Source organism: Crotalus tigris, unplaced genomic scaffold, assembly GCF_016545835.1.
Source record: "Crotalus tigris isolate CLP2741 ecotype Arizona unplaced genomic scaffold, ASM1654583v1 scf7180000019553.37968852642:3898890, whole genome shotgun sequence".
NCBI lineage: Eukaryota > Metazoa > Chordata > Lepidosauria > Squamata > Viperidae > Crotalus > Crotalus tigris.
The window spans coordinates 3,205,686-3,227,820 of NW_024097591.1; the positions used below are offsets into that span (position 1 = coordinate 3,205,686).

The 22,135-nt window shown below is 48.6% G+C and overlaps 3 protein-coding genes across 8 annotated transcripts; all 3 read left to right on the forward strand.

The window, feature by feature from the left end:
- Positions 1 to 429: 429 nt before the first annotated feature.
- LOC120316966 (acyl-coenzyme A thioesterase THEM4-like) lies at positions 430 to 7,737 on the forward strand. Of its 3 annotated transcripts, none has more exons than XM_039363162.1 (7): positions 430 to 934; positions 2,434 to 2,654; positions 3,273 to 3,432; positions 4,360 to 4,522; positions 5,286 to 5,396; positions 5,519 to 5,643; positions 7,310 to 7,737. In XM_039363162.1, the coding sequence occupies exons 2-7, from the start codon at positions 2,523 to 2,525 to the stop codon at positions 7,363 to 7,365; spliced, it is 747 nt and encodes a 248-aa protein (XP_039219096.1). In that variant the 5' UTR covers positions 430 to 934; positions 2,434 to 2,522; the 3' UTR covers positions 7,366 to 7,737. The 3 variants fall into 3 exon arrangements, with proteins under 3 accessions (XP_039219096.1, XP_039219094.1, XP_039219095.1); XM_039363160.1 differs by having other exon boundaries at positions 792 to 934; positions 5,897 to 7,737; XM_039363161.1 differs by lacking the exon at positions 430 to 934 and adding an exon at positions 1,023 to 1,204 and having other exon boundaries at positions 5,897 to 7,737.
- Positions 7,376 to 15,089, forward strand: LOC120316967 (acyl-coenzyme A thioesterase THEM4-like). 2 transcript variants are annotated; one of them, XM_039363164.1, is made up of 6 exons: positions 7,376 to 7,537; positions 7,807 to 7,960; positions 12,065 to 12,233; positions 13,799 to 13,909; positions 14,439 to 14,563; positions 14,930 to 15,089. In XM_039363164.1, exons 1-6 carry the CDS (start codon positions 7,412 to 7,414, stop codon positions 14,986 to 14,988), a joined length of 744 nt encoding a protein of 247 aa, XP_039219098.1. In that variant the 5' UTR covers positions 7,376 to 7,411; the 3' UTR covers positions 14,989 to 15,089. The 2 variants fall into 2 exon arrangements, with proteins under 2 accessions (XP_039219098.1, XP_039219097.1); XM_039363163.1 differs by lacking the exons at positions 7,376 to 7,537; positions 7,807 to 7,960 and adding exons at positions 9,563 to 10,841; positions 11,111 to 11,264.
- Positions 15,090 to 17,115: 2,026 nt separating this feature from the next.
- On the forward strand, positions 17,116 to 21,561 carry C2CD4D (C2 calcium dependent domain containing 4D). 3 transcript variants are annotated; one of them, XR_005559141.1, is made up of 2 exons: positions 17,116 to 17,668; positions 18,651 to 18,878. XR_005559141.1 is itself a non-coding variant. In XM_039363471.1 (2 exons), exon 2 carries the CDS (start codon positions 18,971 to 18,973, stop codon positions 20,033 to 20,035), a length of 1,065 nt encoding a protein of 354 aa, XP_039219405.1. In that variant the 5' UTR covers positions 17,222 to 17,611; positions 18,886 to 18,970; the 3' UTR covers positions 20,036 to 21,561. The 3 variants fall into 3 exon arrangements, 2 of the variants coding, with proteins under 2 accessions (XP_039219405.1, XP_039219404.1); XM_039363471.1 differs by lacking the exon at positions 18,651 to 18,878 and adding an exon at positions 18,886 to 21,561 and having other exon boundaries at positions 17,222 to 17,611; XM_039363470.1 differs by lacking the exon at positions 18,651 to 18,878 and adding an exon at positions 18,886 to 21,561 and having other exon boundaries at positions 17,224 to 17,668.
- The last annotated feature ends 574 nt before the right edge of the window (positions 21,562 to 22,135 follow it).

The window sequence follows — 22,135 nt, forward strand, 5'->3', positions numbered from 1 at the left end:
CCTCAATTTAGGACGGGTTGCTTAGTGGCCGTTCAAAGGTAAAACAACCAGTATTGTAACAATCCTCTGGCATCAAACCCTGATTGTGTGTCTCATGCTAGGTAGTTTCAAACATGGATGAGCCCATAAACAGTGCCGGAGAAAACGAGCTCTCTACTCTGAAAAATAATTTGGGGAAAGATGCCTGGATATGAAGCATTTTGATGGCGAGATTTGATTTATTTTTAATGGAGAAACTTTCAAAATAAATATCTTTTGTTTTCCATCGGGATAAATAAATGGCTTAGGAAGCCAACCCCGTGATCTGTTTTTGTCTCCAGTATTTGAACTAATGAGGGTTTGGGGCCTCTGAGCGTGTGCAAAGGGCTCCAGTCTGAGCAAGAAGCATTTTTATTTTTATTTATTTATTATTTTTTTGCTCTGCAAAGGGGTGGGGATGGGCTCAACTAGGTGGCGATTGATACTCCCCTGGGCCAATCAGAGAAGCCGCTTGGATACGTAAGTGCCCGGATGAGTCAGGCATGAAGGTTTGATGAGCAAGGTTGGAGCGTGGCTCGTCACGGCACGCTAGATTGGCGTTCAGGTTATCCAATGGGAGGGGAGCAGCGCTTGCGTGAGGCACGAGCTGAAATGTCATTGGAGTGGCGCGTTGTTGGGCCGGACTGGCACGTCTAAGGCCAAGGGAGGAGGAGGAGGAACTGAAGAGGCGGAACAGCTCCTGATTGGATAGGTCGCCTTGACTGACAGTCCCTCAGAGCCAAAGAAGGCCTGGGCGGGAGCGGGCGATTTCAAAACTGACACGTGGCCAAACGAGACCCCCGTCAAGTTCTTTGCCGCGAGAACGCCGTGTGGCCACGCCCCTCGCGTGACGTCAGGAGCCGGCGTCGGCGCCGCCTCCGGCTCATTCTGCTCTCGAGAGGGGAGGGCGACGGAGGTGAGTCTTGCGCGCGGTGGTCGGTGGGGGTCGGAGTTCAAAGGTCACGCCGAGAGGAACGACGGCCCTGCGAGGTCGGCCTTCCCAACTGAGGAGGTCATTTAAATAATCCTTATTTTGCTGCCTTCGGTCGCTGATAAACGGTCCCGACCCGTGAATGAGGCAGGAATCCCTGTGATGCTACGAGAGGCTTTGGGCTTCCTTTTAAAAAAAGAAAATTCTGGTTGCATCTGAGGGGCACGAGTAGAAAAGATGGAACAGTCATAGTGGGTGGGTATTTGCAGCTATGTATGGAGATGTATATATATACATATACATATATATATAAAATACAGATACGGAACGTATACAATGATATATATATGTATATGGCATATATATTGTGTTTGTAATTAGATAGCTGTACCAACATATATATGTATATATGTGTGTGTGGTAAGTTTTTTCCGGAGAGACGGGTCTGGTTGATGCACCTTGGTTTTTTTATTTGCTATATTACAGTTAAAGCTTGAAATAGTTATTCTAGCCTCCCATTCAACTCTTTAAGTCAACAAAAAAGAAATTTGAATGTATGTATATGTGTGTGTGTGTGTGTGTGTGTATTTGCCAACCTCAAATTATATATGTGTGTGTGTGTACATATATATATATTTGTGTGTGTGTGTGTATGTATATACACATATATATGCATGTATGTGTGTATATATGTATGCGTGTATATAGGTGTGTGTTTGTGTATATTTGCCAACCTGAAATATGTATGTATGTGTGTATACACACACACACAAACACACACACACACACACACACACACACACACAGTGTATACGTATAGGAAATCCGGAAACTGTATGTATATGCAATAAAAAATCTAGAAGGTTGCAGAGTCAGAGATCAGCTGCCCTCCAGGGCTGAAACAGGTGGGGAAGAATCAGTTTCTGATTCAGCAATGAATAAATGAATGGATGGATAGATATAAATGCATATATTGGAGCGAAACGCAGAACAGACTGATTTACATTTGGTGGACCGGGTGCTCCACCCAACAGAAAATATATATGTATCTTTTCTGCTGGGTGGAGCACCCGGTCTACCAAATGCAAATCAATCTAACTATAACAGGGGACACCGGAAAAGTGCTGAAGGTCAAAGCCAGCTGGCAGTAGTTATGCCCTCCCAGCACTGCTACTTTGCTCAGTGGCTGAGGTGGCTGCTTGACCTTCACCAAATACCCTCTGCCATTTTGGCTTAGGACAGGCCTCCCCTCCCCAAAACACTGCTGTGGCCCGCATAGACGAGCTTACAGTTCCCCATCAGCTCACAAACACTGCATCTGGCCTGTTGGCTGGGGAAGATGGTAGATGGAGTCCGTGACAACCCAGAAGCAGGGTGGGGGGAGACAGCGAAGTTGAGAGGGGAGAAGGTCTCCTTTTAGAAACCAGATTAAAGCTGGATCCGGGATAGTTGTGCTGAAACTGTTACCCACATTCTTTTGACAGAAGTAGCGCTGACGTTTTCCTCTGTTGCATTGTGGTTCCCTGCGGAGGAAGCGCTGAACTTAGCTGCCAAGGAGTGGGTCACACAAGTCATGTTGCGAAACTGGGCCAGGCTATGGAGGGGTCTCCCTTGCTCCGTGACCCCTAGAAATGGGGCGCAGGACACAATTTCCCCCATGGGGGTCGTCCACCGTTTCTCCCACAAGGTACAGGGAGATTCAGGAGTAAGTATCAAAAGAATTGGCAACCCGTCAATCCATCTTTTTCTTAACCAACCCGGAAAACATTTGCTATTTTTTTTTTTTTTTAGTTTCGGGTAATAACTTTGATTTATGGTGCATGCTGTGGTTTTATCCGGTTCTCTGATAAACGCTGTAGCTTTTGGCATGCTTTACTGCTCATCTGCATTGTGGCTTGTTTCCATTGGCTCTAGCGTAACGCATCAGGCTGGCTTTCGTAGCTTCTAAACCAGGGGTGGGCAACTCTGGCCCCTTAACGACCTGTGGACTTCAACTCCCAGAGTTCCTGAGCCAGAATTCTGGGCTGGCTTGCGAATTCTGGGAGCTGAAGTCCACAGGTCATTAAGGGTCCAGAGTGGCCCACCCCTGTTGTAAGCCATGTTTGGTGGGTGACACAAACCGATACCTCTTTTCCAAATGATCGGAGCAGGTGAGCTTCAGAAATTTGAGGCCTGTTTTAAGTGGTTGGGTGTAAGTCCTCCGGGCCACTGTTTTCCCCTCTGCAGTTAGTTGACTAACAAGCCATGTTGGGGGCAGGACTAGAAGACCTCCAAGGTCCCCACCTTATTGTTCCATGTTCTAATGTCCACTTTCTGTTTCCAGGCTTGGCTATATGCAATAGAGACAAATAAAGATCAGGCTGTCCCCAATCCTAGCTGGAGCCAAGAAATGATGGAGCAGTTCAACCAATACATGGAGATGACGAAAGACGGAAGCTGGCAAAAGCTGCCCTCTTACAGGAGTATTTCTGATTACATTCCAGGCAAGCTCCTGCCCGCCTGCAGCATTTCAACCTTTGAAACAGGGCTAAAGTTTTGGTGACCCTGGAACATAATCCTAAATTCAATCATTCTGAAATTATGGGTTTGTTGTTGGGTGTTCCTGTAATCAATCAGTCTGACACAGTCCTGCCTGGTTGAGCTGAAGGAGTTAATTGTGGCAGATTTACGCCATTTCCCTTCTCTTTTGAAAGGGAGAGCAAAGAGCAGCCCTGCCTTGCCTAACCCAGATTATTTGGTCTCTCCCCACCTCACCCTCCAAATTTTACTCCCCATGGTCCCTTCAGCCGGCCTCTCAGCGCCGTAAATTTTAAAAATGGGTGGCTAGGTTTAGTTCTCTTTCCCCTCTCTTAATATGCTTGTAAATCTTTAATCTGTCCCTGCGCCGAAGTTACTGAGAGGAATTTGTGGCAGGCGAAAGGGCAGCTTCCTTTCTCTGACCTATCCCCCCCTCCCAAAAAATGGCACATTTAGCCTTCGACACCCGGCCGTTCGTTTAGTGACCGTCTGAAGTTAAAACCAGATTGAAAAAAAGTGACTTCAACGGTTGTTCACACCTGTGACCACTGTAGCATCTCCAGGGCCACGTGATATCAAAATTCAGATGCTTGGTAACTGACCCCTATTTACGACGGTCGCAGTGTCCCGTGGCCCCCCTTTGGTGACCTTCCCGTCAATGCGGGAAGCCAGTTTCACTTAACCACCGTGTTACTAATTTAACAAACTGCAGGGATTCCCTGACCAACTGGCGAGAGAGGTCACTAAACGGGGCAACATTGATTAATAACTGTCTCTCTTAGCAGTTGAAAGTTCGGGCTGGGTTCTGGTTGAAAATCCCGAGGATTAGCTCCGTATAGTTTCTTGTGGGGCTCTACCTCTGACGGACGTTGCTTTTTTTGCCGCCCCTGCAGAAGGAGACCCAAAGCCGGAATTACAAAACGATAAGCACCGCCTCTTCCTCCGATGTGTCACGGAGGAAGGCATGGGTTTTGAGTACGCCATGTTCCTGAATCTTTCGGAGAAGAGGATGGCGTCCTTCTTCCAGCTAGGGCCCTACCTTGAAGGACCTTCAGGGTAAGTCTTAAAAAAAAAAATCCAGTTTGTAAAAAAAATCATAATATTGCTAGAGAGATGATGCTTCAGGCTAAAATCCTGCCCTCGGCTGTTTTGGGGGGATAAATCGGTTGGGGGACAAGTTGGACTTCCTTCCTAGTGACAATGTAAGACCTGGGCTTAAACGGAGGAGGCTGACATCACATCCTCTTCCTGTTTCCAAATTCCGACTCCATTTCTGAAGGTCTCGCTTTGGGTATAGACCAGGAGTCTTTCAAGACTTGTGGACTTCAGCTCCCAGAGTTCCCCAGCCAGCTGTGCAGTTAACAAGGCACAACAGCTGTGCTGACTGGGGAATTCTGGGAGTTGAAGTCCACAAGTCTTCAAGTTAACAAGGTTGGGCAGCCCTGGAATAGACCATTCCTGTGAAGCTGCGAAGTTCCGTTGCTCAATGATCCGATTGCAGCCCTTAAATAACACAAAATGATTGTTTTATTCTTTTTAACCTTGCAAGCTGCTCAAGGTCACCTAGTAGCGAGACAAGCGGCAAATAAATTTAATAAATATCCTTGTGGACCTCTTGGGAGCGTCCCCTGGCATGGGATCTATGGAGACAGGGTTGCCCAGCACCATATAGTCTCCCCAACCTGTTTTTTTTTTTTTTTTTTTTTTTTTTTTTTTTTTTTAAACGGGCATAAATCCCTCCTCATTTTCACCCTTTTGAGTTTGCAGGTTCCCACTTTCCTCGAGCGTTTTTCAGTTTTGTTTTATTTTGTCTCTCAAGATACGCCCACGGTGGTGCCATCGCCACTATCCTGGACACCACACTAGGGGCCAGCGCCTTCCACATCAGCCGCTGGGTGATGACCGCTAATCTCAACTTAAACTACAAGAGGTCAGTGCCTTAAGGAAAAGAAGAAGAAAAAATGAGGATTGAATTGAATGGATTCGTTAAAGTTTGGAACAAAGAAACAGGCCAATGTCTTGTAACAATTTGCATGTTTCCCCCTCCTTCAGCCCCGTGGCCTTGGGCTCCGTGGTCAGGGTGGACAGCAGGGTGGACAGAGTTGAGGGCAAGAAGATCTTTGTGAGCGGCGAAATGTGGAGTGTGGATAAGCAGACCCTCTACGTACAGGCCACTGGTAAGTATAGATAATGCAGAGTCACTTCAATCTGCCTTCTCCAACCTGGATTTCCCCCCCCCTCCCCAGACTCCAGTTCCCAGAATTCCAAGCAGCATGGCCGAAAGCCCTCCAGGTTTTAAGAAATGTAGATTAGAGGTGGCTACCCCGATTGCCTGATTCAATTTTCGATAATGCCCTGTTTTCCTAGCTTGGGCTTTTCTCTCCCCCCCCCCCCCCTTTCTCCTCTTTTTTTTTTTTTTTTTTTTTTTAGCTCTCTTTATTGAACTGCAGCCCGACTCTTTTCTCCGGAAAGCAAGGGACCCCCACAGCTCCCTTTAACTGGCCGCCTGGCTGCCCGAGGACAGCTCTATCGCAAGCCATTCTCAAAGGAGTTTCACCGGTATCTCTCCAGCCCTCTTTGCACCACAGGCTGGAACAACAGCGTGCCCAAAAAATGCAACCCACACCGGTTTGGCATGCCGTCTTTTGTCGAGCGAGGCGGGAGGCCGTGAATCCAAAAAACTATATTTCTTGCCGACGTGTCACCTTGCAGATCTGAGCTTCGTGCCCTAATTCTAAAACCTGATGGGTGTTTTCTGGCTGTTTTCGAACTCCCCCTCCCCCTTTCTTGGCTTTTCGAGGGTATATTTATATTTCAACTGTGGTTGGGTCCAAATTTTGGGTCCTTGGGGGGGGGTTTCTCTGAACTGGGCGGGTTTCCTTGCGGACGTTTCGTGACCCGACTAGATAACGTTGTCAGCAAACTCCGTTTCCTTCCTAGCACTAATGATGTCACCCAGTGATCCCTTGGGGATGCTAAGAAGCAAATATTGTGTTGTTCTGTTTATTTGAAGCACTTTAGTTAGCTATAGATGCCTTTTGAGATAGGAAATTCTGGAGACAGGAAAGACATAAAGGGTACCTGTTAAATTCCTATCTCTGCCCAGCTTTCTCAGTGCCTTGTGGAAGAGTTATTGACACTTGTTAAACATTACCTTACTTTTACATCAGCCTTTTCATCTGTTGGTTTGAGTAAGAGCCAGGAGATTGCAAATGAGAACGATAAATCCAACTACTCTTTACGGGTCTGTTCCTGCTTTATCTTTCGGAACCAATTTGCATAACTTCCTCTTGTTCTTCCTGGTTTTCCTGGTGCCAGCTGGGAGCTAAGGAGAAAAATGGCCACAGGTGAGGGATGCAAATAAGGAGACCATCTCCATATCCCAAATAGAATAGAATATAGAATATAAAATAGAATATAGAATTAGAAAGAATAGAATAGAATAGAATCATAGAATCGTTATTGTCACTTTAAATGTACACTAAGCATATATTAAAAATGAAAATTTGTTGCATACGGTCATTCATTAATTTGGGTGGAGAAATACTGTACGCGCAGTACATCATCTCTGCTCGCACCACTAGCCATCACTCTTGTAACTACTGACAGTTTAAATGCCAGTTGAGCAACAGCATGATACTTGTTTTATCAGCTTGGTGAAAATATGCCCACGGATCTGGGATTAAGGCCAGATGATTGTACCCAAGTTTATTGTGGAAGGTCTTGGCTCACATCATGGGGGGGAGGGAATCATGAGCAAACTTCTCAGGTCCTTCTGGTTTGAGGGTGTGTCTTCAGCCAGGCAGTTGGTCCTGGCTGAAGTTCCTCCACTGCTGATCGAAGGAAGCAGTCTGTCCAAGCTGTTGGGAGCTGAGCTGTGCCCAAAGAAGAGCTCCTGAGAAGAAGACGCCCTCCTCAAGGGAGCAGCGGGTCAAAATATTCAGAATGCAGAGTCTTCTGAGGAGCATCAACCAGACGGTCAAAGGGATGGCCACCAGGGTTCCTGCTCTGGCATGGAGGAAAGAGCTCTTGGTACAGCCTCCTCGTCTGCTCCTCAGAAGGACATCCACAGTGAGTATTGGGGAGGGCTTAGAAGGGAGGGGGGACACCCTCCCCAAATAAAGCTCTTTGCCCCTGGTTTTGGAGGACCACCTAAAGGTTCTGAGATCCTGAGGAGCTGCTGAAGGATGCAGAGAAGGTAGAGGCTCCTGCATCCAGAGCCCAAGAGACCTGATGGGGTGGGCAGAGATGATTGAAGGCCTGCCAATAACCCACCACGGTGCCCCTGAAGGGTCTTGTGGGCAGGAGTGGGGACACTCAGCGCGAGTGTCCTTTCCCAGCAACAGCCCCACCAGTGTCTCAAGGACTTCGGTCTCCCCAACTCAAGCTGGAGCCCAGAGATGATGGACCAGTTTCAGAAGTTCACAAAGATGTCCGAGGACGGATTGTGGCAGCGCATTCCCAGTTACAACAGCTCCGTGGACAGCATGCCAGGTCAGTCTTTCCATCCCACTTGAAACATTTCTCGGGTGGCCACCGCCGTTCCTTCCAGGCGGGCCTTCCTTCTACAGCTGTCAGTTCGCCCGAAGATGGCATCTCCTCAAATCTGTCATCCCAAGTTAGTTCGCCCAGATCCTTCCCTCTGCGGGGTTGCTCAACCTCGTGAAGGTCAGCTCCCCATATTTTCCCCACCAGGTTGAGGTCCGCCCCGTCTTCAAGTTGTCACGCTTGAGCAACACCACCTTAGATGCCCATCAGATTGTGTAGGAGGAAAGTTCTGGCTGTCAACCACACCTAAATTGGAGTGAGACCAATTTCCTAGCCTTTGACGGAAGATCTGACCGTCCGGGGTTGTGTTCGTCAACTTGGCAACTTGAAGATGGGTGTCCCAGTTGTGCTTTTTCAGGAGGCAACTGGAGGGGTTGGTTCTCTGAATTGGGTGGGTTTCCTTTGCAGATGTTGCGTGACCAGCTAGGTAACGTCATCCATGCTAGAAGGGAGGGGGGGATTTGTGGAGCATTTTATAAAACTTTGCAAAGTCATCTGGGCTGATTTGGGGAGAATCCACCTGTGGGATCTCCTGGGTTTGGTGGGGGAGGATCTGATGGCATCTGGGCAGCTTTGGATCTAGTTCAGCTCTCTTTTTATTTTAATTGTATTAGATTTATAGGGCTACCCAACTCATGAGCGACTCCAGACTCTTATCTGGATTGGCTTCTTAACCTTGGGGATGGTTTGGGGGTTGGTTTCAAGAAGGGGGACACCAGGGGCTGTGATGTCCAGGAGGGCAGCATACCTGGTCACTCACCTGAAAAGGGAGGTGTTGCCCAGGTGCTGAAAATCAGCATCTTGCAATCGACCTGGGCATCTTCCGTGGGTTTGCTGGCAGTCTGTGGGGTGCAGAAGCTTATGCCTTTTGGGGTGCCTGTTAAATGCCTACCTCTTTGCCCAGCCTCCTGAGTGCCTCGTGGAAGAATTGTTGACACTGGTGCTACGTTTGCCCTACGTTTACACGAGTGTTTCACGTGTTGCCTTGAGGAGCAGTGCGGCGATTGCAAATGAGATAGATGAATAAATGATAAATGTTAAATGATAAATGAGATAGAGGATAGATAAATGGATTTCAACTTTGCATGTCTGCTCTTGTTCGGTCTTTGTGTAAATGCCGGTTCTTTTGTCTTTGGAGATTCTTGGTCATCCAGGTCAGAGTTTATCCCAAAGGTGATTTTTTCACGAGGCGATTGGACTTCCTTGTTTTTCTTTGAAGGATGTTTCGCTTCTCATCTCTGGAGCTTCTTCAGCTCTGACTGGATGGTGGGGAGTGGAAGGATTTATACTCCTTGCAGACCACTGGTCATTTGCCTCCTTAGAGAGTCGTGAGGCCACTTGGAGGTTTACCTGAGTGAGGTAGTGGGTTGATCTCCAGTCTACCACACAGTCCTTTAGCAGTTCCAAGAAGGCTCCACAGCCACTTGCACCACTCAGGTGACCCTGAGGACACAGGTAAACCTCCAAGTGGCCTCAACGACTCTCTCAAAGGAGGCAAGTGACCAGCGGTTTGCAAGGAGCATAAATCCTTCCTTTCCCACCATCCAGACAGAGCTGAAGAAGCTTCCGGGATGAGAATCGAAACGTCCTAAGAAAAACGAAGGAAGTCCAATCGCCTCGTGAAAAAAAGCACCTTTGGGTCCTCTCGTTCTTCCTGATTTTCCTGATGCCAGCTGGGAGCTAAGGAGAAAAACACCTGCAGGTCAGTCATTCATTAATTTTAATTAAGGGTGGAGAAATGACTGCAAATCCAGGTCCCAGCGAGAGTTGGAAGAACTTCCTGGAATATGGCTACAGCCAGGTAAACCTCATCCATGTATCCAGGATACAACTGGGAGTTACCTTGTCTAGAGACTCACCCTGCTGGTCTCTGGACCTTGGGTGGTTCTGGTGGGCACCTTGGATCCTGGATGAAGGCTGGTTGCTTTGAGGTTGCTTGAATGTTTCTGCTTTACCTTGGGGTGCTCAGTCCTTCGGTTGGGAGGTGACCTTTTCCTGCAGCTGAAAAGAGGACATGGTCCTCTCCCATCGAAGAGTGGAAGATGATTGTAGTTGCGAGGTTGGGAAGATCGGTTTTCCACGGTAGCTATAATGTTCAGCCTCCCAGGCGGAAACGCTGCTTACTGACTGGGTTTCACACCCCTTGATGGGGACCTTTCCCACCCTGGTGCCCCCCCCATCGTGGTCCACAGGTTTGGGAGATGGCAACCAGCTTCCACCATCAAAGTCTCTGCTCCCTGGCTGTGCTCAAATCAAATTGGTTTAGTCCTTGGGGAGGTGTTGATGTTTACTAATGGGATGGCCCAAGACAGGCACATCTGGATGGAATTATACACCATCTCTGTTTCCCCCTACGGGGATGTCTCTTGCAACTACGGACAACTTAAATACCTGTTGAGCAACGGCTGCTTATTTGATGTGCTCGGTGAAAATATGCCCACGGATCTGGGATTAAAACCAGGTGACTGGACGCATGGAAGGTCTTGGTATGAAATGAGCTCATTTTTCAGGTCCTTCTGGTTTGAGGGTGTGTCTTCACTGGAAGGGAGAAACTGTAGGCATTTGGTCCTGGCTGAAGTTCCTCCACTGCTGATTGAAGGACGCAGTCTGTCCAAGCTGTTGGGAGCTGAGCTGTGCCCAAAAAAGAGCTCCTGAGAAGAAGACGCCCTCCTCAAGGGAGCAGTGGGTCAAAATATTCAGAATGCAGAGTCTTCTGAGGAGCATCAACCAGACGGTCAAAGGGATGGCCACCAGGGTTCCTGCTCTGGCATGGAGGAAAGAGCTCTTGGTACAACCTCCTCGTCTGCTCCTCAGAAGGACATCCACAGTGAGTATTGGGGAGGGCTTAGAAGGGAGGGGGGACACCCTCCCCAAATAAAGCTCTTTGCCCCTGGCTTTGGAGGACCACCTAAAGGTTCTGAGATCCTGAGGAGATGCTGAAGGATGCAGAGAAGGTGGAGACTCCTGCGTCCAGAGCCCAAGAGACCTGATGGGGTGGGCAGAGATGATTGAAGGCCTGCCAATAACCCACCACGGTGCCCCTGAAGGGTCTTGTGGGCAGGAGTGGGGACCCTCAGCGCGAGTGTCCTTTCCCAGCAACAGCCCCACCAGAGTCTCAAGGACTTCGGTCTCCCCAACTCAAGCTGGAGCCCAGAGATGATGGACCAGTTTCAGAAGTTCACAAAGATGTCCGAGGACGGATCGTGGCAGCGCATTCCCAGTTACAACAGCTCCGTGGACAGCATGCCAGGTCAGTCCTTCCATCCCACTCGAAACATTTCTCGGGTGGCCACCGCCGTTCCTTCCAGGCGGGCCTTCCTTCTACAGCTGTCAGTTCACCCGAAGATGGCATCTCCTCAAATCTGTCATCCCAAGTTAGTTCGCCCAGATCCTTCCCTCTGCAGGGTTGCTCAACCTCGTGAAGGTGGGTGGGCTTCAGCTCCCCAGGTGTATCCACCTCCCCCAGCTGGACTTCTGGGCATTGAGGTCCATTCCTCTTCAGGTTGACAAGCTTGAGGAACTCCAGCTTAGATGACTTATTGGGTTGTGTAGGAGGAAAGCTTTGGGTGTCAACCCTATGAAGGGCCTTTTGCTAGCCTTTGAAGGAAGATCTGGAGTTTCTGTTCCTCAACTTGGCAACTGGAAAATGGGTGGACATCAACTCCCAGAATCCTTAGCCCAAGTTACGTTGCGTGCGTGCAATTGAGAGCAACTAGACCCACCCTCTGAAGGGCAAGGAAACCCCAGAATCCCGGTTTTCATTGGGGGACAATTTTGCACCAACTGTCAAACCCTTTCTGTGGCACCCCCTTTTCTCCCATAGCCCGGCTTAAAATTTTAACTTCCAGTTGCCCCTCTGCCACCCCCAACCAATTCTACTTACCTCCTCCCCAAAATGTTCTAGATTCAGAATTCCCCCCCCCCCAGGGGAAATGATTGTTTTTAGCCCCAAACCAAAAATCTGATAAATAGGGAATTTCCGACTTCTCTTTTCTTTTTATTTTTTTTTTCTTTCCTCATTTTGTTTTGTTTTTTTCCCCGCCTTTGTAGCTCACAGGAAATCAGTGTACAGCCCAAGGAAGCAGAAAGAGGCCTGCTTGTTCGTCCGGAACGTGGCCACCGAAGGTCACGGATTCGAATTTGCCATGTTTTACAACGGGGCTGAGAGACGGATGGTGGTTCTGCTCCAGCCGGGATCGTATTTGGAAGGGATGATCGGGTGAGCTGGGACGGGCACATCCGGTCAGACACTCTACGAGTCTCTTTTCTGACATTTGAGGGGAAAATGCCTCACTTACAGGCAGTCCTCGAATTACGACCGACGGCTTAGGGACTATGGTTAGACAGAACAATTAACCAGTGGAACCACCTGCCTCCAGAAGCGGTGAATGCTCCAACACTGGAAGTTTTTAAGAAGAGACTGGACAGCCATTTGTCTAAAATGGGATAGGGTTTCCTGCCTGAGCAAGGGGTTGGACAGATGACCTCCAAGGTCCCTTCCAACTTTATTATTATTATTACTCGAAATTACGACCTGCCTGAAAAAGGGGACTTAGGACCAGGATTCCAAGTTGTAACAGGTTCCCATTTCTCCATCATTGAGTGACCCATTTTATGACGGCCATAATCAGCAGGCTCAATTACGGTCAGATCTTGAGGACTGCCAACATCCCACCATGGAACTGCGAGGCTGTCGATTAAGCTTCTTAAATTCAATTTGAGGAATGCCAGATGGGCCTGGAAGTGCAGGCATTTTGTAAGCCATCTGGCCCAACTAATATTGAAGATTTTTTTAAAAAAATAAAATAAAATGCTTTTAATAAATAGCAATGCCCAGGTTTGATCAGTGGAAGGAAAGGGAGCCAGGCAGATTCGTTTAGGACTTGGGCATCCCCCAAATCCGAATTGAATGATAAATAAATAAAATTGCTGGTGGCCACGTCTCCTGACACACCTTCGGTGTCTTCCTGGCGAGGGAATTCATGTTTTTGAGAAGCTCCATCGTCAGCCTCTTGCTGGGTGGCAGGAAAAACTTGAAAATTAAAAAGGGGTGCTTGGTTTTTCCAGGCCTTTGCCTTAGGACTGTACAACTTAATTTGGAAAACAGGAAGGTGAAAATGAAGAGCTGGTAACTGCTCTGAAATATCCCGAATTTAAACCCAGATCTGGATTTCTTTTTTCTAACCATTATCTTGGTGGGCAGCTCTTCCTGCTCTTCCTCAAAGTTATTCTTTTGTGTGTGTGTGTGTGTATATATATATATATATATATATATATATATATATATATATATATATATATAGAGAGAGAGAGAGAGAGAGAGAGAGAGAGAGAGAGAGAGAAGTTTTTATTGATTTTTTAAATACAATTCAAAAGTAATTATTCAACTAACATGTTGAGTTTCTCATTCACTAATACAAATTAAATTCCTTGTTCGTTTCTCCAGCTATTGATAAAATAAGTCCCAAGTTTGAAAATATTCTGTCCCTTCTTTTTCCTTCCAACCTCAAAGGTCATTAATAACCTCACTTTTATTTTTACGACCTGTTGCAGATGTACAGGTAGTCTTTGACTTCATTTAGGGACCGTAAGGGGGGGGGAAAGCCCTGATCCCCTGCCTTTTATTTTCCAGAGATGTTGGTTTCTGTAGAGAGGTTTTTCCATTTTTTTTCCTCTGGGCTGAGATCTCTCTTTTATCTCTCTCCTTCCTTGGCTGCGACCCTTCCTCCTGTTTTTCTCCCCCTCCCCCGCCCGTTACCCTTCCCCTCTTCCGATTCAATCCAGGTTCGTGCACGGCGGGGCCGTGGCGGCCATCCTCGACCACACCTTTGTGGGTTGCGGCATCTACGCCTTCGGCATCGTGGTGACCGCCAGCCTCTCCGTGAACTTCAAGAGGTAAGCCAGGATTTGTGCCCACAAATTGAGTGGGTAGGTAATCCTCGGCTTAACGACCAGGACGGAGCCCAAAATTTCCCGCGCTAAGTAAAAAGACATGAGTTTTGCCCCTTTTACGGCCTTTCTCGCCAGACTTGTTAAGGGAGTCGCTGCCGTTCTTAAGTTAGCGACAACGCTTGTGAGTTCGCAGGTTAGTAGGTCGTGAAAGGGGATCACGTGACCCCGGGACTTTGCGACGGTCATAAATATGAATCGCTCGCCAAGCATCTGAATTTTGATCATGCGATTATGGGGTTGGTGCGTGAAAACCGTTTCAGCGCCGTTGTAATTTTAAACCGTCACTAAGTGAACCGATGTAAGTTGAGGACAGGCTTACTCCTCGTCTGTATTTCCTCCATGATCTTGGGCTGAGAAAGGCAGAGCAAGCAGGGTGGATAGTTCAGAAGGAGAAGGAAGGGTGGGAGCTGAGAGATTTAGCTGCCACGATCCATCGTCCACTGCCCTGACAGGCCCCTCCTTCCCCTTCCAGCCCCATCCCGCTGGGCTCTGTAGTCCTCGTGGAAACAAAGGTGGAGAAAGTAGAAGAGAAGAAGATTTTCTTGTCTGGGCTTGTGCGGAGCACTGACACGCAAACCCTCCACACAGAAGCCACAGGTGAGTTTACCTGTCAAGTTCAATTGGACCCTCGGCTGTCACTCTTGGAAAAGTCTCTTATGAGGCCTTCTCCTCTCCAGCCTCCTTCAGAAGGAAAAGTAAAACGCACAAGGCGCAATCCCCGTTTATCTCCTTGACTTTTCCCTTCCTTTCCTCATATTCTGGCTTTCTCCTGGAAGGTGCCTTTTAGCGCAGGTGGGCTGGGTGGAGGACAGGTGTCTCTGTTTCCTGCAGGGCAGGGGGGTCCAACAGGTGTGGTTGAAGCTCTGGAGATACGTGATGGACAACGTGGCCAAAGGGAAAGGCATCCATGTCTCCTCCAGGAGCCTCATCCGTTTCTCTCTCTCTCCATCTCCCTGGCTGCAGCTCTCTTGATCCACCTGGACGCCAAGACCTCTTCCCATCCAGTGATAACCTCCTGCTGATTCTCCTGAAATCTCAACTTTTGGGGGGGGGGGAAACCCAGACTGATGGTGTTATTTGCACCCCTTTGAGAATAAAAGCTCAAACTGGGCTCCGGCTGTCTTCAATTCTTTGTTCCTCTTTGGATCTTTCCAGGGGATTTTTGATCTCTTCTTGATTCTTGCAAGGGGAGAAAGAGTCTTCTCCGGTCTTTGGTTATTCGGGTTTTCTCCCGCGTCAAATTGGAAGTGTCTTGGCGACGTTTCGACGAAGTCTCATTCGTCATCTTCAGGCTGGTGTTTTCAGCTTCGTGCTTCAAGGAGCAATGTGTGGTCTTAGCTCCTAGAAGCACGAAGCCGAAAACACCAGCCTGAAGATGACGAATGAGACTTCGTCGAAACGTCGCCAAGACACTTCCAATTTGACGCGGGAGAAAACCCGAATAACCAAAGACCTACATATATATGTATAATTCAGATGATGAACGCTTCCCAGAGAGCCTTAGGATCAAGAGGAAGGGGATTAAAATCGGGCTTGGGGATCGTCTTTGATCTTGGTGAAGCAACCTTTTGAGCTGTTTTGCTCATGGCTAAATGGGGAGCTGTCCGTGGTCCTGATGTTGAATAGGGGGTGGTCTCGTCCTTATGGGACGAATAACAGTTGGAAGGGACCTTGGAGGTCTTCTAGTCCAACCCCCTGCTCAAGCAGGAGACACTACACCATTTCGGACAAATGTCTCTCCAATCTCTTCTTAAAAACCCACAACTTCTGAAGGCAATTTAATCGTTCTCACTGTTCTCTCCAGGATGAGTTTCCATCCGTTGTTTCTTGTCCTGCCTTCAGGAGCTTTGGAGAATAACTTGACTCCCTCTTCTTTGGGGCAGCCCCTCAAATACTGGAAGAACCCCTGAGATATTGGAAGACTGCTCTCATATTCTCCCCCCCCCCCAATCCTTTTCCTTAAACTATACATACCCAATTCTTGCAACCATTGTTCATACGTTTTAGCCTTCAACGCCTTAATTATCTTTGTTGCTCTTCTCTGCACTCTTTCCAGAGTCTCGTTTTTTTTATATAGGGTGCAACTGGATGGGTAAGAATATAGACCCACAAAGCATGACAACCACACTCTAAGCAGCCCCCAGCGGGTCAAAAGAAAACATTTAGCATCCTGAGAGCATTTTCAGTCTCTTAAAGAGAACGGGGAACGTTTAATGGGATATGGGAGGGACCTTGAGGAACCAGGGGAAGAAATGCTGTCAGATAAGAGAGAGGTTGACCCTCAGTTGCACAACGGGTGGAAAAACACTCGGAAAGGAATTTCTGTAGCTCAACAGTCCATAAGAGACACTTATGGGAGTGGCTTCAATGTACGGCTACAGTTGAGCCCGACATTTTTGCCCTGTTTTATGACCTTGTGAAGTGAAACACGGTTGTGAAGTGAATGGATCACATAACTCCGGGCCACGCAACCGTCATAAATGTGAGCCGTTCCCAAAAGCATCTTGAATTTTGATCATGGGTGCTGCAAAGATGAGCCGAGGTGGCGCAGCAGTTAGAGTGCAATACTGCAGGCCACTTTAGCTGACTGTGTTCAGCAGGTCAGCGGTTCAAATCTCACCAGTTCAAGGTTGACTCAGCCTTCCATCCTTCCGGGGTAGGTAAAATGAGGACCCAGATTGTTGGGGGCAATGTAAATATATATATATCTACATTGCTTACTAGTATACACCGCTTAGAGAGTGCTTGCACTTAAAAGCGGTATATAAGTCTCATAAATAAATAAATAAATTTGAAAAAAAAAGTCGTCACCGGCTTTTTTTTCAGCGCCGTTCAGTTTGAAACGGTCACTAAAGGAACTGTTGTGATGTCAAGGACTGCCTGTATTTATAGCGCATTTATCCACAACACGCAACTTGCTGCATTTCTCTCTCGCCATTTCCCCCTAAATATTATGAAGCCGCTAATGGGTGTGATCCACGTTTTTCACGTCTGGTTGGTTGGCTCTGAATTTTCACCCCAGGGCATCACGGAAAAAAGTTGTGTGTTCTCACACACACACACACCAGCTTCGCAACGGCAGTGTTTCTTTTCTACCGGTTGTTGCAATCAACGATAGATTAATTAAAAAAACAAAAAAACGACCACGTGCTTCAAAGCAGAGAGTCCAGTCAATCAACGGTCGGATTGCCAAAAACGGCACCCATCCATCCCGGCAGGGAGGCGTGCCGTGTTTTCCTGGCCTGCAACTATTTGCAAACCTTTCTCCTGGCTTCAAAGAATGGGCCTTTTGTTCTTGTGTGGTGTGCAAAACCTGATCGGAGAGGGGCAGTCTGCCAACAGCAGGAGGAAAAGATTGTGTAGCCCGATGGAGGCGCCAGGAGGGTGTTCAACACAGTCCAAATTCTTCGGCTTTCTTGAGCTACACCCAGCTTCCCATCGGACGGCGGTCCAGTTTTGAGCCGGGATGCTTTTCCGAAAACAAGCGTTGAACTTCGACCTGTTGTCACCGTGGTGGGACTCCCCCGACCGACTGTTGTGTTTGTGGCTGAAACACAAACCCCGGTGACATCGAAAGGCTCCGGATGATAAACAGCAACATGGAAACTTTGGATTGTGCCGCTTGGCGCCTCGGATGCCACGAAGGCAGGTTGGGGGCGGCCCAGGGGAAGGGTTGAAGGAAGAGAGGAGGAGGAAGGCCAGGTAAATGGGGACCCGGGGGGTCATTTGGGAACTGGAGGGGCGCACGGTTTCTCATACAAGCGGACGTGAGGCGCCCCGTTATCCTTGCAAGGAGAAATCTGTATTTTAGTCCTTTTTCTATGGCTTTTGCAAGGCCACCGGGTGGGGTAAAAAAAAGGGCAACTTTTTGCAGTTTCCCTGAACTTCTTGGCACATTTTTCTTCTCGCTCTGCTTCTGCCCCAAAGCTTCCTCTGATATTTTACATTTGGGCAAAGTGGCTCTAACGTCAGGCGTGGAAATAAATAAAATAGGGAGGCTTGAGAGATTTGTAAAGCTTTGAATTTCCCCCCCCCCCTCGTCTTTCGCCCTTCCACCAAAGCATCTTTTTGCCCATCTCGGCTTCTGATTCAAGGGCGAAGAACCAAACTCTGTGCGTGTTCAGAGGCCCCGCTCTCCTTCTGCCAAATGGGTCAGCAGGTCTGGAGGGGAGGGCAAAGAAGAAGAAAAGGGTGAGGGAAGTGGAGGGATGGAGGTGGGCGTGTCTCACATGCTTGCTAGTTGTGTATCTGGGTTTGTCGTGTCTGCTCTTCCACGCCTCCTGACATTTCTGAATTTCGTCCCCAGGATATAATCCCCGACAACAGCTTAAAAGGTGTTTAAATAATACCTGGGCAAGCGGCCATATTCCGTTGTGCAAATCACCTGTTGGATCTCTTTCCAAAGTGGAAGGACACTCTTTTAAAGAAGGGGAAAGCTTAACCCCTTTGTTTTTCTTCTTCTTCTTCTTCCTCTCTCTCTTCCTTCTGTGAAACATAGGACGTTTTGTGTCCCTTGCAAAATTCCAGGAACCGTGAAAAGGGAGGAGAGGCGTCTGCTTCTTTAGCGAGTTCTCCGGGTTTTAATTTATTTGGTTCCTCCTGTTGCCAAAAACTACACCAGCAGAGAGGGCGGTTACTCACCTTTGAAGAATTAATCCTTTTTTTTTTTTTTCCCCATATTCAGCTGCAGAGGCTGCTCGGGAGAAATTGGATTTTTTGTTGGTTTTTTTTTTTTTTTATTTTTTGAATTGGAGTGTTGTTGTTTCCAAACAAGTCACTAGTCCTCATGAGGTCCGAAAACATCAGAGATGCTTTTCTCGGGCCTTGAAGCTGGTCGCAGGAAGCTGAGTTGATTCTGACTCCTGTTTGCAGGTGGATCGACTGGTTCTAACTGGGTTTTTCCTTCGATTTCCTCCCAGATTGACGTGACAGAATTCGTCCTGATGGCTCTCGCTTCTCTCTCGAAGGGACCATGTGACTTTTCTTCCCCCGGCCTGATCTGAGATGTTTTCCAAGCGAAAGACCCCCAATGTCCAACGCGCTTGCCCCAACGTGCTGACCCCCGACACAATCCCCTCGTTTTTCATCCCACCCAACCTCGCCACCTTGCAAGGACGGCGTGCGGCTGGGAAGCCCAGGGCAAGCGAGGCATCAGCCCCGCCGGTCAAAAATGAGGGCGCCGCAGTGCACGAGGGACACCGGGCCGGTGTGCGACTCAGAGGCGCTCCCACCACCATCCAGCTCCCCAACCCGATGAACTTGGGGTGCCTGCCTGAAAGCCCCAACACCTGGCGACGGGAATCGCTGTTCCACAGCAGACCCCCGCCCCACCGAGGGCAGGGGGTCTGGCTCTCCTCCCCCCAGACGAGGCCGCTTCCGCAGCCCACTCCAGGCCCGGACAGCGACACCGCCTCTTCAACAGAAAACTCCCCTTACAATTCCCCCTTGCCCACCCGTCCCCTTGGCGGGCTGCTGCCTTGCCATGGCTACAGGCCCCGCCGGCGCCTGGCCTGCCGTTCCCCCCACGCTGGCGCAACCCTACGCCCCAGCTCTTTCTCCACAGAGGACACCAGCTCTGCGGACACCAGCCCTTGCTGTCTGCGCCGTGAGGCCGATCCTGCCTGGATCTCGCCGGGTGCCTGGTCCCTGGCACCTCTGTTTCCCCTGGACCTGATGCGTTGCCACCAGCGCCTGATCAAGGAGGTGACGCTGACGGTCAGCCAAGGTGGGCAGCTGCGCCTCTCCAGCGAGTATCTCCCGCAGCAAGCCAGCTTCCGTGTGCGCCTGGTGAGCGCCGAAGGCTTCTACCCGCCTCAGGGCAGCCCCCGCCACATCCACTGCTGCGTGGCCTTGCAGCTGCGCCCTGGCCTGGGCCAAAGGCAGCGCAGCGCCGTCATCAAGAGGACCCGCAACCCCATCTTCAACGAAGACTTCTACTTTGAGGACGTCAGCCCTGAGGATCTTCCCCGGCGCAGCTTGAGGATCAAAGTGCTGAACAAGGAATGCAGCCTGCGGCGGGACGTCGTGCTAGGCGAATGCGACGTCCCGCTGGATTCTCTTCTGCCCTGAGCGGGGGTCCCTGGCAGAGAAGGGCCGGGGGGGTGGTATGGATGTCCTCGCGGATGGACGGAGGGTCAACGGCTGGCATGATTTGCTTAACGGCGTGATTTGCTTAATGGCCGTGGCAAAGAAAGTCCTAAAACCGGGCCCAACAATTGCATCCGTGACGTTTGTAACTGCTAAATTGAGCTGTGTTCTTGATTCAGGCACCAGCCACCAGGGGGAGCTGTGCTGCCCTTGGTATCGCTGCCACCTTGAGGCAGAAGGTGGTACAGCAGGAGTTGGTTGATGATAGAAGAACGAGACTCCATCCAGCTTTCCTTCAAGCCATTTTTGCTTGCAATTATCTGCACCCCCATCTTTCTTAAGGGTGGGGCAGCCCCCACATTTGAGGACAACCCCAGAATTGTGGTGTTGCAGCCAAAGGAACGAAGTGTCACCCCCAGCCGACTCCCTTTTGCACCCCTTTTAAAGGGTTTTTTCCCGTTGCATTGCTCAACTCTGCCACAAGAGGGCATCTCTTGGCACCGGGGAAACTTTGCAAAATTTAGAAATGAAAAAAGAGGATGTCACTGTAAGCGTTCTGCTCTCTTTTTAATCATTTTCGTACTTTTTCTTTTAGATTCCTAGTTTTATTATTAGGGGATGCTTGCCATTCCTTGGTCCAGCCACAGGAGGGCACGCTAGGACCAGCATTCTACTTTTTCCAACTTTTCTGGAAAGGGGGGGGGGAAATACCTATGTTTTTTACTTTTATCCTTGGCAAAATGTGCTTAGGCCCTCGCTTCCATTTCTGTTTTGGTTTGCTAACTGTTAACTAGGAAAAGTCTCACTTAGGACAGCCACTTTGCTCCTCTCTCAGAATTGGAACTTTTGGATTTATTCTGAGCCACGCTTAGGACTAGTATCATGATGGTCTTTTGTTTACAAGCTTATTGCAGGTGCAATTGTTCAGTGGCAATAAAAAGGACCGAGCCCAGGAAAAATGGGGGTATATATATTTGACCCTGAGATTTATAAACGGGGATAATAAAGGTCCAGAACTGAAAAACGAATTAGCTGTCTTCTAGGTAATGATCATAATTTATTAAATTTATAGGCACCTACATCTTTGCCTGCTTTAAAAATTGCAGAACACACCCAGCACCAAAAAAAAAAATGCATCTCGCAAATTTGATTATTATTATTTTTCTTGTTTTGACTGCAGAAGACTTTTATTTAGCAGAGTGTCACTCCTCCAGATACTTCATCAAGAGCTCATTAAAGGCCTCAATGAAATTAATAACAAGAGCGGCTGAAGATTATACCTTTTAAGTAGCCTTGATGAGGCCAGCAAACTTCTTCCAAAGTTTTAAAAACTTTGGCACTTTTTTTTTTTTAAAAAAAAAAAACCTCCTTCAATAGAATCATTGAAAATTGGGGCAGCCTGTTAAGTTAAAATAGCAGGAAGGTGAGTCCAGTATGTTTGCAACCTGGAGTTATTTCTAAAAATAATAAAAGGGATTAAAAATAAACAACGGAGTTATTATTCGACACCGAAGTAGTTCTGTTTGTGTTGCCATCCCAAAGTTTCATTTTCGCGTTTCTCCTTCGGATTGGGCTTCAGAGCGGCTTTCTTACAAACTAGAGTAGCCGCCTTCATTGGGGATTGGGTCTGCCAGCTGCAGGCACGTGCAAACCTCCCTGCGAGGTAGGATAGGAAGGGAAAGACAGCCGGGGCTGGAAGAGGAGGGAATAAGGAAATTCAAAGTCTCTAAATGCACCTCAGATCAGGAAAAGAGGTGTTTCTGCCCCTTCACTCGGCACTTAGAGGTTCCGAGGTAGACTGCTCTTAAACAGGGAGGCTCTACTCGAGCATAGGAAAGCAGGAGAAAGCTCCCGTCGCTTTCCACCCTTTCCTTGCTTCTAAAGTTCTTTTCTGTTAAAATTCTCTTTCTCGTTCGGCTTTTTTTCCCCTGGTCCGTCCGCAGGGTGGATTTCCGCCTGCGAAGGGCGCTCGCTGCAGTTAGCCTGCCTTGGCGCAGAATTTCTCGTCTTCCCAGGCCTTGAGGGCCAGCTCCTTGCAATGTTCCTGGCACCCAGACTTAAAAATACACCCAGCCCAGGGAT

Bases quoted from the DNA above. Each gene is read 5' to 3' on its own strand.
- LOC120316966 (XM_039363160.1), top strand. From the start codon at position 2,523: ATGTTGCGAAACTGGGCCAGGCTATGGAGGGGTCTCCCTTGCTCCGTG. The intron at 2,655-3,272 runs GTAAGTATCAAA...TTCTGTTTCCAG, and splicing joins AGGTACAGGGAGATTCAGGA to GCTTGGCTATATGCAATAGA. The intron at 5,397-5,518 runs GTCAGTGCCTTA...CCCCTCCTTCAG, and splicing joins CTCAACTTAAACTACAAGAG to CCCCGTGGCCTTGGGCTCCG.
- C2CD4D (XM_039363471.1), top strand. From the start codon at position 18,971: ATGTTTTCCAAGCGAAAGACCCCCAATGTCCAACGCGCTTGCCCCAAC.
- LOC120316967 (XM_039363164.1), top strand. From the start codon at position 7,412: ATGCAGAGTCTTCTGAGGAGCATCAACCAGACGGTCAAAGGGATGGCC. The intron at 7,961-12,064 runs GTCAGTCTTTCC...CCGCCTTTGTAG, and splicing joins CTCCGTGGACAGCATGCCAG to CTCACAGGAAATCAGTGTAC. The intron at 14,564-14,929 runs GTGAGTTTACCT...CCCTGGCTGCAG, and splicing joins CCTCCACACAGAAGCCACAG to CTCTCTTGATCCACCTGGAC.